The sequence below is a fragment of the Colossoma macropomum genome, unplaced genomic scaffold (assembly GCF_904425465.1).
Source record: "Colossoma macropomum unplaced genomic scaffold, Colossoma_macropomum, whole genome shotgun sequence".
Classification (NCBI taxonomy): Eukaryota; Metazoa; Chordata; class Actinopteri; order Characiformes; family Serrasalmidae; genus Colossoma; species Colossoma macropomum.
Genome location: NW_023494800.1, coordinates 5,777,744 through 5,794,857, shown reverse-complemented (window position 1 = coordinate 5,794,857; position 17,114 = coordinate 5,777,744). Strand labels below are relative to the sequence as shown.

General features: G+C 38.0%; 1 protein-coding gene across 1 annotated transcript in view; it reads left to right on the top strand.

The window, feature by feature from the left end:
- The window catches only part of atp8b1 (ATPase phospholipid transporting 8B1), a 66,355-nt gene that overhangs the window by 17,407 nt on the left and 31,834 nt on the right, over nt 1-17,114 (top strand). Inside the window, exons 2-3 of the mRNA XM_036588845.1 lie at nt 10,746-10,908; nt 12,094-12,191. Coding sequence (XP_036444738.1) covers nt 10,764-10,908; nt 12,094-12,191 — 243 coding nt within the window. The 5' untranslated portion in view covers nt 10,746-10,763. The remainder of the gene's footprint in view (nt 1-10,745; nt 10,909-12,093; nt 12,192-17,114) is intronic.

The following is a 17,114-nucleotide window of genomic DNA, read 5'->3' as shown; positions in this document are numbered from 1 at the left end:
ATTGTATTCCAAGTGATTTTGGAGCATTTCTATTGGTCCATTCATCTGAACATTTTCACATAAAGGACAGCTGGTGTGTTGAAATGATGCAGAAAAATAAAAATCAACAAAAATGGGGATACATGGTTTTCTTGGGACAGGGACAATGTGTGTGTGTGTGTCTGTGTGTGCGTGTGTGTGTGTGTGTGTACACACATATAAACACTATATTGGAATTAGAATATTAGAGTCATTATTTGAAATTCTAAAAAATAAAATTTTGTATAATTTTTTTAGAATTTCAAATAATGATTAAAGTAATGATTTTATATATGTCACTGTGTTTGGTTAACCATTTCTAAACCTCTTCTCATGGCAGCCCAGTGTTGTGTAGTAATCGTACAGCACCTGGATTGACTAATCAATACTTCATTAAATGAAATCAGGTCTGCTGCTGATGGAATTTAATGAAATCACTCTTGCTCATATTTGTTAATAAACAAGCATGGCCTTTTGATTTCATTGCCAGCTGATGGCTTTTAAATTCATGGCTTCAAGCAGAGATGAGTTGAAGTGTTATCTGTGTGCACTTCAGCCGTGACTCAGCACAAAGATTTGTGTCAGTGCATATTAATATGCAGTATTGCAGGTTAGCTGTGGAACAGGGAGAGTTGCATTTCTGCTAGTGTTTCAGCCTTTTCATACACAGCTCAGCACTAATACTCTGTCCAACCACATTTTTGCTAAAAATAATCATACAGTGAGACAGTGGAGAGATGTGCCGTCACACAGTACAGTAAGGGTTCAGCAGGTGTTTTAAAGCGACGCTCAGCTGACTTTAAAATAAAAAAGTGGAAGGTTATTGTGGAAAGTTAGGGCTGGGTCCACGTTTCATAATACATATATCTAAATAATTAAAGTAAAATTAATATTAAATTGTATTAAATGTACAGTGCTAATTCTTTAACGATTGTGCCAACACATTTTAGTTTTTTTTACATACTTTCCTTTTATTTAAAATACTAGAAGGTAAACGTTTGGCTAGTAATTGGTTCTCCAGATGCTGGATTGTTTAAGACACTTCCTGGTGTCCCACTTTTGGGCAAAACTAGAGGTCAAATTCTTGTGGATTTCTTCTGTTCATCTTTGAATTGTATGATTTTTGAACTAGAGGCTTTTGCAAAGTTGGCACTCTCTAAATGAGACAGATTTAAAAAGTTAACACTAAGCTCCGGTAAGGCATCGTCAGAGATCTTCTAGCATATGGTGAGATGGCAATCAGTTCCTGTTTGGCCCTGTCCGCTGAAGTCATGCGTCGCTCTGTAGTCAGCGTCATTCCCATTTTAGAAACTCTGATTCCAAGCTGGATTTCTCTGTGGCAGAAATGAATGAAATGCTATCACACCCTGTGAGAGTTTTAACTGACTTGGACTTTAGACTAAAGTCCTTCTGCTCTGGTGATTCTGTACTTTAATTATGTTTATTTTATCAAAATAAATGATTGGGCGTTCCATTTTATCACTACCAAGACAACCGTAGCACCACCGAAACTCTGCCAAATGTTTCAGTAGTGATAATTTTAGCTCCGTATGAGCAGAACTCAAAAATGCAAGCCAGTACATGACTAGCAAACACAGCTATGAGCAGTGGGGAAACACGCGGGACAGCATTTTTTTAATACGTTTTTTGATGATAAATCTCATGATAAATCTAAATCTTTTAACTTCACTTTAAAAGTAATTAAAAAGGTCTTTTGCATATTTTTAAAAGTTTTTTAAAGTGTAAGTATTTATACAGTATAGTCCAGTGAATATCTAAACAAAACCTCATCTCCAAAATGGTAACTTTACAGGAGAAGGAAAAACATACTTTACTTTTAATGTAAGTCAGTGTGGCCAGACTTTTCATTTTGGGCCGTTTCTTTTGGTTCATTCGTCATTAAATTTACGCAAATTGTAAAGAGCCACAGGCATTTTCAAATTATGTCAAAATACTGACAAAAAGAGTTTTGTTCCAACAGCAGCAACACACACATGCATATATATCTCTGCTGTTGGAACAAAACCTTGTGTCCCAATTTTTTTAGTTTTTGACATATTCTGAAAATGCCTGTTGCCCTTTATAATTTGTGTAAATTTAATGATAATTAGACCAAAATGACCCAATATGACGTGTGTGTGTGTGTCTGTGTGTGTGTGTGTGTCTGTGTGTGTCTGTGTGTGTCTGTGTGTGTGTGTGTGTGTGTGTGTGTGTGTGTGTATGTGTGTGTGTAATGTCCATACACAAAATTTATACAAAAAGTAATGATTTTATATATGTCACTGTGTTTGGTTAACCATTTCTAAACCTCTCCTCGTGCAGACCAGTGTTGTGTGGTAATCGTACAGCACCTGGATCGACTAATCAGTACTTTATTAAATTAAATCAGGTGTGCTGCTGATGGAATGTAATAAATCTATGAAAATAATCTTTGAAAATAAGAATTCTTGTTACTTTGCACTACTTTTATGTGTATTTGCAACAGAATTATTGCCTAAATAAATACAGTACTGTGTTACTGTGTGTGTGTGTGTGCGTGTGTGTGTGTGTGATTTATTCAGGGCACTCAGATATTTCCTTCATTTAATCCACTGAGTCCATTAAGCGTCTGTTCTCACTGCTTGTGCACTGTTACGCCATCGTTTGCTGTCTCGCACTGGGACGTGGAGAGGCTCTCTGCATTGTTCAGACACACCCTCTTTGTATTTTTCTCATCGGCCTAATGTTTGATCAGAAACTCATTCTGACTTTACAGTATAGGGCTGGTGGTCAGGTCTGGCCTGAACCCTGATGGGCCCAGTACGCCTCATTCCTGTAATCAGGGGAGACATGGACTGTTGAAGCTACTGTATGTTGTCGTGAGGCAGCTTGGCGATGACTGGCAGATTTCACAGTTCTGAGAGGTTCTCACTGAGGCCCAGGATCGTGTGTACAGATCAAACATTTCATAATAACTCGCCTTTTGATATTTATTCTTGCATGCGCGCACACACGCACACACACAAATCCACACCCACATTTATCTAACAAACACTTTTTAATGTGTGTGTAAGTGAAGGTGTGGTGCCACTAATGCACTAATACTGCCTATTAATGCACCCACTACAATGCAGCATTATATCCAGGTCTTTTAAAGCCAAATCTCAATACGTAAGCATCCAGCATCAGTTAGACTGCTGATTGGCTGTCTGAATTACATCCCACATGCGTGTTATGAAAATCAAAGCTTTTTGATTTAGTCAATATTATGCATGTAGTATTGAAGCAGCGCATCGAAACTGAAAACTGTATTGCCGATATGCCCCTAGGTGTCTTCGAGGGTCTCTCATTCATCATCTTAAATGGAAACCCCTGTCAGTGATCAAAATTAGGCATCTAGGAAAGAGTAAATCCTCTCCGAGTAAAGTGGGCAGACTGGGAGGGGCTTATTAATACACACACCCATGCTTAAATCGCTGGGCTTTTTATATCTAGGGGTTTATTTTGTTAGTGGACTTCATGTCAGGCACTGAAAATGTTCTGTTGGTGAACCTTTAATTTGTATAAGGCAAAGTAATCTGTGTAGTTATATAATCAAGGCTCTAAAAGTGTATTTCAAAAATATATTTTAACCCATTTAACCCATAACATATTTTTTAAATAAAAACATATAAGGTCATATGCAAATACTGTTAATGTTTCAAAGCAGTCACGCCCCAGCCCGTAAAGTCAACTTTCCATTGAAGTTAATGTAACAATATTTTATTCCAAGTCATTTTGGAGCACTTCTATTGGCCCATTTATCATGCAATTTTAATACAGTGTCAAAAACAGCTGGTGTTTTTAAATTATGTCAAAAAATGAAAAAATACAAAAAAGGAGATATGAAGTTTTTGATATAAAGAAATGAAGCTGCAAAAACAGCCTGTTTTCAATTCACTTTTTTCATGACGTCTTGAAAACCAATGTCTGGAAAACTAATGCATTTACACCCATTCATAGTGAAGTTATAAGGAGTGTTTTGGTCCGGACTGCCTTGTGAATAAGGCACAATAAAGGACATCCAACCAGAACGGAGATCATGTACATATCTTAGTCTTAAAGGCAGTGTAACATAAACAGACTGATTAATTATATGGAATAAAGAGAGAAATATGAAAGTTATGAAGAATATGATGAAGTGCATTTTGGAACCACCGGTGGTCTCAAGGAGTATAAGAGGCTACATGAATTATGACTGTCTTTGGCATATAAAACCACATAAACATCATAACTGGACCTCAGTGGAAAAAAATAAAACAAAAGAAAAATTTAGCATGTGGGTTCTTTAACATTAGAGCGTGAGGCATTCCTAATTTTTCCTTTTTGTATCGAAAACCTGTATCATGTTGAGGCACCACCATATCACGTTGAGTTTAAGCTGCACTCACTTCCAGTATGTAAAAGAAAGTGTTGAAAAAATCATTTGGGCATTGGTATCAAAGTCAAGGTATCTGTATTAAAATGTTTTTAATGAAATCCAGCCATTCTTTCTAATGAGAGCTTTCTAATGAGAGAAGAGCCTTCACAATAGAGCACTGTAGAACTCATTAATGTAATAATAACCTGATAATCTAATAACAGCCAGAAATGCAGTAGTATTTTGCAGTTAACTTGGTCAGAAATGTTATCTTGGTCAGAAAAACCCAATAATGTAATAACTTGCCCAGTAATGTAGTACAGTGTCTTACCTGACAATGTAATAAGATTTTTACTTAATACCTTTATTATAATATTATACTTATTACCTCAATATTGTCTTACATTATTGAGAAGAACAGGTGGTACCGCTGCTAGCCCTCTGATTGTGTTCCAGTCACATTTGACTGATTTACTGATTCATATATATTATTTCTGTCATCTGATTTGATAAGACTTTATCATTTTATCCAGACCAGGCAAGTTAGGCAAGACTTTTGATAACTGCTCTTGAAAGTATTACATCATTCATTTTGGATGTTACACGTATAATGCGTTTCCAAGACATTACAAACGGTCAGCCTGAAAATGTATTACATTTCCAATAATGTAATAAGGTAATACATTATTGGTAAAAGTGTTGTTTCATTATTGCTTAAGATGTATTACATTATTGGGCATGTTAGTACGTTATTGACCAAGTGAAGTGCACATGTCTATTACATTATTGGGGAATTATTACAATATAGATTTCTACCAACACTGTTCACAGGTCTTTTTACCATTATTACAGGTCAGATTTCATCAGACACTCAGAGCTAATGAAGAAGTGGACTCCATGTACTCCTCCATGATGAACAAAGTAGTGATGGACATGTTTTTCTGGAATCTTAGCAATGTTCATTTTACTTTAGCACTTTTTTATCGTTTATTTTGTTTTCACTCTGGAAATGATCAAATGAGGCTTTTACATAAAATATCCAGTCATACTGGCATTTCTTTGGATGTCTCTTGTCTAAATTTCATGAGTTTGGAGTTGAGAGAGAGAGGAGTGTGGTGAAGAGAAAGAAACAGAGAACAAGAGAGAGGAAAAGAGAAAGAAAGAGGCAAAGAGAGAAGATCAACAGAGATGGAAAAAAGGAATAAAAAAAGAGAGAGGCGGTGGAGAGAAAGAGAGAGGAAAAGAGAAAGAGGCAAAGAGGTGAGAGAGAGAGAGACAGAGGTGACAGGGTAGTGAAAAGAAGGAAAGAGAGAGAGAGAGGTGGTGAGTCGTTGAAGAGAAAGAAACAGGGAAAGAGAGAAAGGCAAAGAGAGAAGGTGTATAGAGATGGGAGAAAAGAAATGAGAGAGAGAGGCAGTGGGGCGGTGAAGAGAAAGAAACAGGGAAAGAGAGAAAGAGAAGAAAAGAGAAAGAAAGAGGCAAAGAGAGGTGTATAGAGATGAGAGAAAGAGAAAGAGAAGGGAGATAGGGAGAAGAAAAGGCGAGAGAGAGAAAGGAAGAGAGAGAGATTAGAAGGAAATGCTGAGGAGAGGTGAAAACAAAGGCCTCGTACACAGAGGGAGAAATACCTGAGAGGCCAGGAGAGGTGTGTGTGTGTGTGTGTGTGTGTGTGTGTGTGTGTGTGAGGAGGTGGAGTGAACAGACATGTACGTTCCACACATGTTTACCGTGCTGGAGTGAGGACGAGCCTGAAATCCTGCTTTAGGCATAAAACAGAGCTAAACTCTCTACTGTTCTTTAACATCACAGACAACAGATTCGAACCCAGAACAACAGCCTCTCTGACTAAATGTCCACAGGTACACTTAACAAACATCTGTGTTTGTCCAGCCTGTCTGTGCAGCACAGAGTTAATGTCTGGAATGGCTTCGTGTTTATTTTCTGGTGCTGAATTTGAATGGTAGGCATGAATGAAAAGACAAATAAAAGCCACTCCCAGAATTCCCAGCGGCTGCATGGTGAGAGAACCACATCGTAGAACTGGTTTCTTGGACAATAATTAAAACCTAGAACTAAACTGCAATTCCAACAGTGATTCTCCATCAAAACTTCTCCATCAAAACTAGGCTTAGTCTTCATCTGGATCTAGGAAACCAGCCACGGGTCTTTAGTCAGTATCAGTATAATTGATCATTTGTAAACGGAGTCATTCAGAGTGGTTTGGTTTGAAATGGTTCACTGTAGAGAAACTTACAGACTCAGATTTCTTTACAGTGGTGGTGATGGGAACCAGGGGTCACAATGTCTACAACACAAATATAGTCTTTTTATTAACCACCAGTGAACCTACACGAGTCTTCTCAGCTTTTATATGTAATGTTGATGATGATAAAATAGTGATAAATCTGAAAAAATACGTCTTCAAGACTGTTTTGCCTTGTAACACCCTGCATGCGCCCCATGGATAGATTTAAAAGAAATACATTTTAGGCAAAACCTTCTAAAACTATTGCAAAACAACGTCCCAGAGATCAGACAGCGTATTCATAACCATGTCATGTTACAGTGCTTAAGACTGTAAACACTGCTTTATATGAAAGTGTAACTTTATTGTAACACTGATCAAACTCTAATTCAAAGTATCTGCAAATTGTTGCACATAATTTTAGTCCAAGATTTTTATTAAAAAATTGATCCTAAATAAAAAATCTTGGCTAAAAATAAAGCACATAGCTCTCGATCAAAACCTTAAACTTTTTGGCCACCTTTATTTTTAAGAGTTGGATTTTACCAGAGTGCATATTATTCACTATCCAAAACCACCAGTGAACCTACACGAGTCTTCTGAGCTTTATATGTAATGTTGATGATGGTAAAATGGTGGTGAATGTGAATAAATACAAAAATAAGTTTTCTTTGGGGGCTGTTTTGCTTCATCATGCGTACAGTTACCCCTCTGCCATAAATGAATATTAAAAAGTGTATTTCAAGCCACTGTCGTGAAACAATGTCCCAGGCATCAGGCAGCATATTCATAACCAATTGGTGTAATAATTTTCTGTGAGAGAGCTTTGAGGCATTAAGACGTCTGGTTCCTATCACCACCACTGTGAACAATTCTGACTCGATAAGATTCTCTGTAATGGAGCATTTCACACCAAACCACTCTGAATGACTGTTTACATCACAGCCGCTTAATTATGCCGAAATGTATGAAAACTGAATTGTAGGGTGTTTCCAGCACTCTTAAAACAAAAGGTGTCAGACATGGTTGTTTGCATGTTGCCATAGAAGAACCATATTTGGTTCCCTAAAGATAGTGGAGAACCATTTTTGCAAGTAAGGTATGTGTGTGTGAAGAACCTTTTTAAAGTTAAAGAAACTCCACATAATAAAAGGTTCTTTAAAATGCTTTTTATGCTCAAATCTCATTTATAAACATGGGGCCTCCTTCACCAACCAGTCTTAAGAAGAAGTTTCTTCTTAAAAACCACACAGTTTTTACGAAGATTCGGACATTAATCAGTGTTTTCTTATTCGGGATTTGTTCTTAGGTAAGAACAGGATCTACACACACTCAGGAGCACGAGGGTGAGAACAGTGCAGCGCTTTAAGAACACGTCATGAATCTGACGTAGACTTTTTCTTAGAACCTTTCTCAAGAACACATTTAAAAAAAGAGCTTAGGAGGATGTTGGTGATTGAGGCCCGTGATTCTTTTGGGTACTAAGATGGTTCTTCTGTGGCGTTGCTCAAAGAACCCCTTTTTTTAAGAGTGCAGAGCTGCAGGTCCAAGCCTAGAACCATTTAGGAGCCTTTATTTTATAAGTGTGGACCAATTATAGTCCAAAGGCAGTGGTGATTCACCATTAAAAATCCCATTTAATCTGGGTTTTGCTGAATCTGGGTCCGACTGAACACCACCTGCAGGAACGGTGTTGAGAGGCACCAGTTATTCCACTACTCCTGTGTAATTTGACCCTGTGGAATTCACGTTTCACAGGATGTTGACATTTTCCACACTGTTCCCTCACAGAGTTATTGTTTTCTTTACTCAGACTGAATGACGCTGCCAGGTAAGAACCTGTTCTATGACGAGTCATGTTCACGTTCATAAGGAACGTCAGTCATGTTCTCAGTGTGAAATATGCTAGAACTGCAGAAATAAGACACCAAAAGAGCTTATTTACACCTGATACACACAGGTGTGAGCACCATTATACGGTTTGAAGAAGCCAGCTTCACTGTATGAGGAGAGTGATGGGAAAAAATTATCATTTTTAACACTATTTCTCATCTTCGTTACCTAACATTTGGCTTCCGGAGTCTCAGACTCTGTTGTTGGCCTTTTTAATCTATGTTTTTCAGCGAACTGGTTTTGTGCAGCTGCTAGTGAGTGCTGATTGGTTGGCTAGCGGAGCAGCTCATTGGCTGTTCACGCTCACAGACATCATGGACGTACATGAGGCGTCATTTTAAACTCTTATAGCTCGAGTTCAAAAGCGCTTAAACATCTAAGAGCAGTTTTAAAATGTTTAACGCTATTCAGTGTTCAGTCAATTAATGTATCCTGGAGTGTCCACTCTCTGTCCACTCTATTAGACACTGCTACCTTGTCAGTCCACCTTGTAGATGTAAAGTCAGAGACGACAGCTCATCTGCTGCTGCACAGTTTGTGTTGGTCGTCCTCTAGTCCTTCATCAGTGGTCACAGGTCGCTGCCCACAGGACATTGTTGGCTGGATATTTTTGGTTGGTGGACTATTCTCAGTCCAGCAGTGACACTGAGGTGTTTAAAAACTCCAGCAGCACTGCTGTGTCTGATCCACGCAGACCAGCGCAACACACACCAACACACCACCACCACGTCAGTGTTACTGCAGTGCTGAGAATGATCCACCACCCAAATAGTACCTGCTCTGTGAGGGTCCATGGGGGTCCTGACCACTGAAGAACAGGGTAAAAGGGGGCTAACAAAGTATGCAGAGAAACAGATGGACTACAGTCTGTAACTGTAGAACTACAAAGTGCACCTATATAGTAAGTGGAGCTGCTAAAATGGACAATGAGTGTAGAAACAAGGAGGTGGTTATGATGTTATGCCTGATCGGTGTATAAGGGTTTGTTACAGTAGCAGCAATTTATGAGGCGTATAGATAAAATAGTCCAAAGTTAGTAATAAAAAAGCACATTAAAGTTAATGTTTTTCCTTTTCCTGTAAAGCCACAGGGATAGGAGGTGTTATTCTGTCAGTGACAGTGAGCTCGTCATTCAGCTTTGTTAATTTTAGTTCCTTTGTTGATTGTGAAACAAGCCTGAGAAAGTCATGCTGTAGAGCGTGTTGCGTAATTTGGATTTACGTGAACGCTGAACCCTCCCATGGCGTTGCGCTCTACTCGGACTGATAAAGGTGACGTGATGTCACATGCTCGATACCGCAGCGCTGTTTTAGAGCAAGACTTTCTGTCTTACCGTAAGTGTGTGGAGCTCTGTGTGCACATTCGGGCGTGGGAGAAGATATGAAGCGGCTGAATCACTTCTCTGAGTTTGGGTTCCTTATTACCATACAGTAAATTCACATAGAGAAAACAGAGCTGCTCTTTATTTACTCTGAGCTCAGCTGAAGAAAAACACAAACTGTGAAAGGCTGTAAGAGCTGTGTTCAACTCCTGCTTTGCATTTTGTCTTCCTCTGCTTTCTTTCTTTCTTTCTGTCTGTTTCTTTTGTCTATTTTTACTTTACTTGGCTCCTTTTCTTTCTTTCTTTCTTTCTTTTTTCTTTCTTTTTTCTTTCTTTCTTTTTTTTTTTTCTTTCTTTAGTTATTTGTTCTTTCTGTTGGCCTGTCTGTCTCTTTTCTTTCTTTCTTTCTTTCTTTCTTTCTTTCTTTCTTTCTTTCTTTCTTTCTTTTGTTTTTATTTTTCTTTGGCTCTTTGTCTGTTATTCTTTCTATTTGTGTCTAATTTTTTTTTCTTATTTTCCCTTTCTGTAATATTTTTCTTTCTTTTTCTAAGTTTTGTTTTCTGTTTACTTTTTCATTTGTTTACTCTTCCTTTGGTTCTTTCTTTCATTCTTTTGGTCTTCTGTTTCTTCCTTTTTTCTGCCTTTTGTTCTTCCTTTACTTCAGGTTTTTGTTTTTTTTTTCTTTCAGTTTTTACTGTCTTGTTCCACTTGCTATTCATTCATTCATTCATTCATTCATTCATTCATTCATCCATTCGTTTGTTTGAGTTCCTGTAAGATCTTCCTGAAATACACTTGAATGAAGGGCTTATAAAATCAATTAAGTCAAATCTATTTCTCTCCCTCTCTCCCTCTCTCCCTCTCTCCCTCTCCCCCTCTCCTCTGTAGTGTGTGTGCACTCTCTCAGGATGAGTCGGCCGCGTGCGGACTCCCAGGATTCCCTGGGGCCGGATGATGAGGTCATGCCGTACAGTGATGATGAGACTGATGATGAGTTGGAGCAGGATGAAGATGAGGAGGAGGTGCAGCCGACCGTCCCAGCAGCAGAACCTGGTGCGTCTCCACTTCTTTCTGTGCCACGTTCTTTAGTCTGTGTGGTACTAATAAAATTAAATCATGATATTTCACAAATATCACAGTATTAGATTGGACTAATTGAACTGTTTTCTTCTCTAAAAGCCTGTGTGTCCTTGAAAACCAAATGTTAGTCACTTTTTTAATAAAAAACATTTAATATTGTTTGTAAACATTGTTCCAAAACATACCATTGACTCCCCAGTCTGTATATGTGAACTAAGCTGCAAAAACAGCCTGTTTTGAATTCACAGTTTTTGTGATGTTACAAAAACCAACACATTTCCACAGATCCTTCTGTTCAGCCTACAGCATTTTTAGTCTCACCCATTCACACTGAGAGTGTAAGTGGACTGCTTTTTGAATCAGAACAGAGGTTATTTACCTTAATAGTAAAGTCACAATAACGATTTAATTGTAACAGATAAAGAGAAATTGAAATTGGATTATGACTGTCTGGTACGTAAAACCAAATAACCTCATAAGTAAAAAACAGCACAAGAAAACAGTAAGATATGGGCCTTTTAACATAACATCAAAGGGATGTTTTATATATTATTATAATAATATTATACACACACACACACACACACACACACACATACACATATATATATATATATATATATATATATATATATATATATATATATATATATATATATTGATTTTATAAGCTTTCTTGATTTTATTTAGGTGTATTTTAGGAAGATAGTCTTATAAATAAAGAAATATTTTAAGCTTTACCTGTTATATAACTCAACAGATTCAACAAATTGAATAGAAGTGTTTAGTTCTGGTACTAAAATCAGATTTGTTGGGATACCTTTGAAGATAATGCCCCAAGTTATTAAAAACCATGTTATTCATGGCATAATCTTCGCTCATTATGCTGGTTAGGAGTTTTCACTCTGCTTTACGGAGTAAAATGTGATGGTAAAATCACTGTAATGCACGGTCTTCTTCCTTTACTGCACAACACTTCTGTAGTCAACCTTTATTTCTGTGACTTCGAGATCATGACAGCGACCAGTGAGAATGTAATATTTTGAATGCATTTCTGTCGCGTTGCATTCGCCACATTCTAATTTACGACCTTCTTTCCTGCCGTTTGTGAATATTTGAACCACTTACGCGATTTTACTTTTGTTCTCTCGATTACAGAAGCTGGATGGCAAGTCAAAGCGAATGACCGAGATTTTTGCAAACTTCCAGAATTCAAGAAGAAGGTCTTTCTGTGCTTTACGAAGAGCAAATACTCAGTAAGTGTGCGCTTTATCTTTCATTGTTTCCATGGAAAAATCAAACTCAGCTTTCTGGATGAAACCTGCACCTGTTTGTGTGCGGAACATGCGAGGTATAGGCTGTGGGGGATGGAGGTTTGTGCCTGTGTGAGGCCAAGCATGTCGCGTACAGCACAGCAGAGCTTTTCCTTGTTTAAACCAGCAACACTTGCTAGAGTGCACTGTTTAAGGTCAGATTTGCATGCAGGCTGTGGTGTCCCTGTGGCATTATGATGCTGATTCATGCTCCAAGGACTTTAGTGCTGTAAAATTGTGTTTGTAAAGTATGAATTTCTGAATTCTTCTTTTGGCAACATACAGCTGTCAGCAGCATGTGGCTTCCCTGTTGTGACTCCACAGTAGAATTAGATTTTAGGTAAAAATAAAATAATCCTCCTTTACAGTAAAATAAAGCTCTGCTGATCGTTCAACAAAGTTTAACAATAAATGATCTTAAACGCTGGAGTTAATGTAGAACTGCTAATTCACCCTTTAACCCTGAAGACTGGCGCACAGACTGCTGGTCACCATAGCAATGCAGATATCAATCTCACCTAGCTGGTAGCTAACAAAAAGGCAAAGAAAAAGATTTAAGACGAACATCGATAATTTGGAGACGAATGGACTTATTTGCATTTATAATCACTCCAGCTGGTTTCCTGATACTTTTAAACTGAAACAAGAAACTGACAAACAGTAAAAAAGTCACAAAGCTGCAGTCGCTTCTCATTCGTCAGCTTCTTGTTCAAATTTCCCCTTTCCGCCTTAAATGCTGCAGCAGTTTCAGTCTTCTTCCGTTCATTTAAGGTGGAATGGGGAAATTCAAACAAGAAGGTGGCGAATGAGAAGGTGACTTCAGCCTCGTAAGAAGTCTGTGTTTTTGCTTATATTTAGGACGTTAGCTAACGCATATTAGGACATATTTTCATTCAAGTTGGTAAAACAGTACTTCAGTAAAATTGACAAAATGTTGTGGCTTTCAAAGAGTTTTTTGTTGAAAGGACAAAATGGCTCTACTTAACATTTAGGGTTAGACCCCTGGACTAGGAGAACAACAGACATTATAATAAGCAATAAATTTGGTGTAAGAAGTTCTGGAGACGATTGAGAAAGGCAAGATGTCTCCTTCTACACCGACTGATGAAAGATTTCTGAAATGTAGAAAAGAGCTCCAAAAAAGAAAAACATGAGCTCTTATATATGTGTATTAGTATTGTTCAGCTAGGTCTGGGTATTAGATGAGTCAGGTAGAGTTAAGCTACCTGTGAGACAGCGACAAACCATGACTACTAGAGTTACGCCTTCAGTTCGGGCAGTAAATGGCAAAACTCAGTCAAAAAACAAGACAAAAACAGCTCTAGCATAATGCTAGCTACTGCTAGTGTCCCTAAAGGATTCTAGTAGTATGTTGGCTCTAAGCTAAAGGCGGTTCACAAACATTTTTTGGCTTTGCTAGATTGAACACATTTTACCTAGTATGAATCAGTGTTCCAGAGAATCTTTCAGTAAAGAGCCAGAGCTGCCACCACTGTTTTTCATTTCTACCAACCCATTAAAGCCTGTTTAAGCTAGGGGTAATGGCTATGCATACAGGCTATGCTCCCTGATCTGTAACACGTGTCATTAACCGTCCAGAACTGTCCTCTGGAACTATCACTTATCTTTATTTTTAAAACGATAGTTTGACAGTTTTACCCCTCACCCCAAAATTAGTCGATCTGCCCAGACTTGTTTGGCATTCGAAGTTTGCTTCTTTAGTTTTATGCTGTAGCCCATGGCTGATATAACTAACAAATGCTTTATAGCCACCAGTTAGCATTGTGCAAATTAGTGATGCACCAAAATGAAAATCCTTGACTGAAACCAAAACCAAAATTTAGGACAAACTGGGCCCAAAACTAACAAAAAACTAAAAAAATGACAAAGAGTTGACATTAAAGTAAACTTAATATCAAACTTAAGATCATTCTCAGCACTGCAGTAACACTGACGTGGTGGTGGTGTGTTAGTGTGTGTTGTGCTGGTACGAGTGGATCAGACACAGCAGTGCTGCTGGAGTTTTCAAACACTGTGTCCACTCACTGTCCACTCTATTAGACACTCCTACCTTGTCAGTCCACCTTGTAGATGTAAAGTCAGAGACAATAGCTCATCTGCTGCTGCACAGTTTGTGTTGGTCATCCTCTAGTCCTTCCTGTAGTCCTTGGTGGACTATTCTCAGTCCAGCAGTGACACTGAGGTGTTTAAAAACTCCAGCAGCACTGCTGTGTCTGATCCACTCAGACCAGCGCAACACACACTAACACACCACCACCACGTCAGTGTTACTGCAGTGCTGAGAATGATCCACCACCCAAATAGTACCTGCTCTGTGAGGGTCCATGGGGGTCCTGACCACTGAAGAACAGGGTAAAAGGGGGCTAACATAGTATGCAGAGAAACAGATGGACTACAGTCTGTAACTGTAGAACTACAAAGTGCACCTATATAGTAAGTGGAGCTGATAAAATGGACAATGAGCGTAGAAACAAGGAGGTGGTCATGATGTTATACCTGATCGGTGTATTTTCTCGCTGTATTTTTCCTTCTTGTTTAACGTTACCATTTCAGAGATACTCAATATGTTAAGAAGCGTACAGATATGACCATAGTGTACTATCTCAGTACTTATAGAGGGCATTGTGTTTGTCTTTCTCAGGTCCACTTGTTGTGATAATGCAGTATTTCTCCGTGATCAGTTACTCATGTAGCATTGCTGCTGTTGGTCTCATTAGCTCCCTTATCAGTTACTTGGAAACGGGTGGCCAACTTCCAAAGACATGCATTTCCTTAATCAAGGCACTGAGCTGTGCTTGTTGTTGTAGAATTTGGCAGTGATCAAGTTAATCAGAGCTGGAATAAATGAGTATTTCCGTTACAGCTCCGTTTTGCTGGAAGTGTTGGTGCAGTCTTCCTTTGACCTTTGACGGAACCACAATCGCCCTATAGTGTTTCTCAGCACTGCTATATTTGTCATACTGCTTTGTTGGAAGTGGGTCAGTGTGATAATGACAGCTGAGGGTACCTGGGCTTCAGTGTCGTATATTTGGGATGAAGATCAGTCACGTTGAGTCACCTTTCGTCCGTTTTCTCTAGCATGTGTGCTCTTCCTGCTTTCTGCAGCATGTGACACTGGAATCTCTGTAGCGTCAGACTCTCCTCTGTGGAGGAAATAAAGAGACGTCATCCTTCTCTCTATTCATCTATTATCATGATTATCACTGTAGCCTGGCATGTCTAGTTCACACCCACAGCAAGCTGGTGGTATCGCCACCAGAGCGAAACCTTGTATCGACATAATAACTTTATAGAAAAAAGTTTATAGAACTTTGTAAATGGACAGTCGTAGGGTATATCAAGGGTACATCTCAGTACCTTTAGTCATGGAACATAACTGTTCCATAATCCATTGAAATGGTATTTTCTAAGCTGTACTGACTCCACACACCCCGTCTCGTCTCCAGGCTTCTTATTCTATTGTTCTGTTTTAAAACATTCAGTTATGAAAAAAGGTACAAATACGAACTTTTCACCTGGAAAAACTTATTAAAGGTGCACAGTTGGACCTTAAAACCACTGTTGTACCTTTTGAGGCCACATTTACATTGTTTGTACCTTGATGAATGAAAAATGTACCTGAACAGAACCTTTATTTCTAACAGTGTATGATAGTCAAATTGCATGTGTTGATTTTCTAAGTGAAAAAAGTGAATAGGTCCTCTACAGAGAACACACCTCTGCATATTTTAATGCACAATCACTGTTTATTTGCTGAATTTAACATAATAAAACCTAAAATGTGACGTGCAAAAGTTATGATAAACATTAAATTCAGCAAACAAGCAGAAAAATGTAATTTTTAAGTGTGTTCTCTGTAGAAGATGTGTTAACTTATTCATGCTTAGAAAATTATGAAAAACATGTAATTTGACCAGGGGTGCCCAAACCTTTGCATACCACTGTAACAAGATTTTATTATTATTTTGATCCATTCTGACTGATCTGCATGATGTAAAGGACAGTTGACTTTTTCAAAGTATTTATAAAAAAGTTAAAGGGTATTTTTTCAAAATTTTCAAATGTCAGCAGTCATTCAGAGTGACTTGGTATGAAATGGTTCACTGTAAATAAAGTCTATATATACAGACTCAGATGTCTTTACAGTGGTGGTGATGGGAACCAGGGGTCACAATGTCTACAACACAAATATAGACATTTTATTTACTATCTAAAACCACCAGTGAACCTACACGAGTCTTCTCAGCTTTTATATGTAATTTTGATGATGATAAAACAGTGATAAATCTGAAAAAATATGTCTTTAAGACTGTTTTGCCTTGTAACACCCTGAATGCGCCCCATGGATAGATTTAAAAGAAATACATTTTAGGCAAAACCTTCTAAAACTATTGCAAAACAACGTCCCAGAGATCAGACAGCGTATTCATAACCATGTCATGTTACAGTGCTTAAGACTGTAAACACTGCTTTATATGAAAGTGTAACTTTATTGTAACACTGATCAAACTCTAATTCAAAGAATCTGCAAATTGTTACACTTAATTTTAGTCCAAGATTTTTATTAAAAAATTGACCCTAAGCAAAAAAAAACAATATTGGCTAAAAATAAAGCACATAGCTCTCGATCAAAACCTTAAATTTTTTTGCCACCTTTATTTTTAAGAGTTTAATAAATTCTAGGAATGGATTTTACCAGAGTACACTCATCACTTTAATAACGCCTATTTATTCCTATCATGCTCTTTAATTAAGTGCGTTTACATGCACTCAATAGTCCGATCATAATCAGATTTCTGCAGTTATCCAGTTATTCAAATGGTCATGTAAACACCATACTCCAAT